Below are 3,051 nucleotides of genomic sequence, written 5' to 3'. Positions count from 1 at the left end.
GGAGGCTCCAGCTCAGGAGACCCATAGCGCTCTCTGCTGGAGACAGGTGGCAGATCTCCAGTTCCCAACAGTACCCCAGATCCCAACAGAAAAAACATAAAAACAGGAAGGGATCCTCGGCGCCCTCTGGAGGGCAAGCCTCTGGATCCCAACAATTTCAAAGTTGTATAGACGTACTATTTCACATTGGTCTTTCACATAAAGTCCCAATGAAGTACACAAACTTTTGTAAATCTGGTGTGGAAAATCATACGGGGGTGTGAATACTTTTAACATATTTTTTTGGTTTTCCATCGAGCTCTTCCTGTTTTATTTTAATGAACTGTATGAATGACAAACACTTCTGTGTTTTATTTTGATTACTCACAAACTCCACCAACCAAATTATTCTTACAGATGCTTGAAACTTAAAATTTAGACTTTGGATCATCTTTATTGTGCGTTAAATCTGTGAGCTTTATAACTCAGATACCGAAAGTAAGATATGGTTATTAGTTTAATGCTGCTTTTATTCTTGGTTAATGTCAAAATCAAACAGTTTCAGGATGTTTTCTTTAAAATTGGTGGCTGATAAATAATAAGTATTAATCAGATTTTTTTTTTTAAATAGAGATTAATCCTGATGTAGAATTGTTAACCCCTCCCACACCTGTCGGGCCTCCGAAAGCGTTTTAAGTGACTAGTGACATCACCACTGAGCAGAAACCTCCCCTGTCTGAGCTTCAGTGCATGGATGCATGCAGGACAGGAAACATGGCTGGGTGTTAAAAAACAGCTAAATGCAACCTGCTGTTATAATCAGCTGTTTTTTAGTAAACGTCATCCTTCAGACAGGTGAGAGTTAATTTGTCTTGATTGACTGAAGTAGACATTTTTTACTATTGTTAGAAGTTCTCTTCTATTTTTGGTCATTTCTATATATCTATGCAGTGGTTTAGATGCTACATAAGATTTGAGAAAATATGTGTTGTTATACATTAACTGGATGATTTATACAGTAAGGAAGGCTGTTTGCTCACTAAACAAAAGTGTCCTATAATGACTGCATTTACTAACTCCTTGTTTTTAGCCATAATTTGTTCCCTTTGTCTTTTTTGCATTGATGTTTAATGCATATTATTTAACAGCTTTTGAAAAAGTTTACCAACACTATGCTCATTTTTTTGGTGTGGTTTTTTCTACTGTAGTCACACTTTAGAGCTTTTCTTTCTTTCTTCAGCTTCCTTCCTGGTGTGTTGAAGAACTGGTCTAACTGGTTTCTCCTCAGGCAGCTTCGCTAACGCACTCATTTTGTTCTTTAACCCTTTATAGGGCAAGTTAGTGTTTTGTTCACTTGCATATCCCTTACAAATGGAGTCCGCCCCCCACCCCTCAGTGAGGTCTAGAAGCACAAGATCCAGCAATTCAGCAAAGATCCCGCTACATGGCTGTACATCTTATTTTGGCATTTGACCAATTAGATTAACCCTGGAATGATATATTTCCTACCGGAAATTAAGTTGTTGAAAAAAAAGGCAAAAAGCTGATTGAAAAGTTAAAAGTAAAGTTAAAAAGTTAATGCGCCTTGTTAGTAATTATATTTAGATTTTAAAACTAAAACATGCAGGTACCAGTTTAGCATTAATGCCTCTCAGGTTATATTGGACCAAAAAAAATGTGTTTCTTTCCCTTTCAGAGTGTTTTTCATTAATTTCTTATAGAAGAACTTTTGTTATTTTTATGTTTTTTCTTTTCAGGCAAGTTGGCATTTGTTGTTATTACATTGACGTTCATTTTTGCCATCCATATGTTTAGAATGTTACAGAGGTAATAAGGTCTTTTCCTGGATTCCAATGAAATTATTGGCTTGAAATTTTGATTTTCAAAGGATTTCACTGATTTCTCTATAAAGGGTTAATTTAATGATCACTTCAAAATATTAAGTTTACTATCCTAAAGAAACTTGTAAGTGATTCATGGGGATACTTTAGGTTTAGTTTTATCCGACAATAGAAGTCTCCAAAACAAGAGTGTTAAACTATATTTTAGCAGCTTCCTCTCTGTTACCTTTGACCTCATTTCAAAGCAGTAAACATTTCATTTCTTAGGTGATGATTCTATATCTTACCAGCTTCTGGAAGTAAAAACCCAGCTGGTACATTTGCTGTATTCATCTTTAAATCATTTTGAGTTTGGGATTTTCATTCAAACAGAATCAGCATCATGACTCAAGGTTCTATAACTTTTATGACAAATGAAATGTAATAAGATTCACCAAAATCTGGGGTCAGTAATGTTCTAAGTATCAGATTGTGATCAGAAATACATGTCTCCAATTTATTGATGGAGATTAAGTTTTGTGCACCAGTTAAAATCTCAACAGCCCAACTGATAGGTCCGGATTGTGAAACTGCTTCTTCCTGAAAAGTTTTTCAGGAATTTCCAATAACTAACATCTGTTAAAGCTCTATTTCTCCCCATATGTTTCCTCCAGGTCAGTTTGCTCTAATAGAAACAGTGGAGACTGTGTGGGCAGCAGTGGGTGATCAAGCCTCTCTAAGCTGTCAGCTCACTGAGGATAAAGACGTTCTAAAGATCACCTGGCAGAAAGTCCGCCATAATGAACAGAAGAGTCTTGCCTCCTATACAAAAGACTATGGTTACAGAGTGAGACTTGACCTGAAGGACAAGATGGATTTTCTCTGTGAAGATCTTCAGAGCTGCTCCATGGTGATCAGGAAGGTCATGGAGGAGGATGAAGGCTGCTACCAATGTCTGTTTAGCACCTATCCTAGAGGAATCCTGATTGTCAGGACCTGCCTCAGACTCTATGGTGAGGAAAGGAGGCATGCTGCAAAGGTAAAAAAGTTTAATATTATCATCAAAATGATGTTTGTTCTCCTCTCAGAGCTGCATGAACCCATCCTTGATGTCAGCAGATCAGATTTTTCTGCAGAGTCAGTTGTGTCCTGTTCAGCCACAGGTCGACCTGCTCCCACTGTAACACTGACTGTTCTACAGCAGAACCTCAGCTTCTCCCACTACAACAGCAGCAGTGTGACCCACAGCAAC

The 3,051-nt window shown here is 37.5% G+C and overlaps 1 protein-coding gene across 1 annotated transcript in view; it reads left to right on the top strand.

The window, feature by feature from the left end:
* LOC107080817 (OX-2 membrane glycoprotein-like) overlaps positions 1-3,051 on the top strand; it is a gene marked incomplete at its 3' end in the record, with an annotated part of 24,350 nt that overhangs the window by 17,260 nt on the left and 4,039 nt on the right. The window contains exon 6 of the mRNA XM_015369022.1: positions 2,474-2,838. Coding sequence (XP_015224508.1) covers positions 2,474-2,838 — 365 coding nt within the window. The remainder of the gene's footprint in view (positions 1-2,473; positions 2,839-3,051) is intronic.

Source organism: Cyprinodon variegatus, unplaced genomic scaffold (genome assembly GCF_000732505.1).
Source record: "Cyprinodon variegatus isolate N-32 unplaced genomic scaffold, C_variegatus-1.0 Scaffold2368, whole genome shotgun sequence".
In the NCBI taxonomy this organism is placed as follows: Eukaryota; Metazoa; Chordata; class Actinopteri; order Cyprinodontiformes; family Cyprinodontidae; genus Cyprinodon; species Cyprinodon variegatus.
This window is presented reverse-complemented; position numbering and strand designations above follow the sequence as displayed.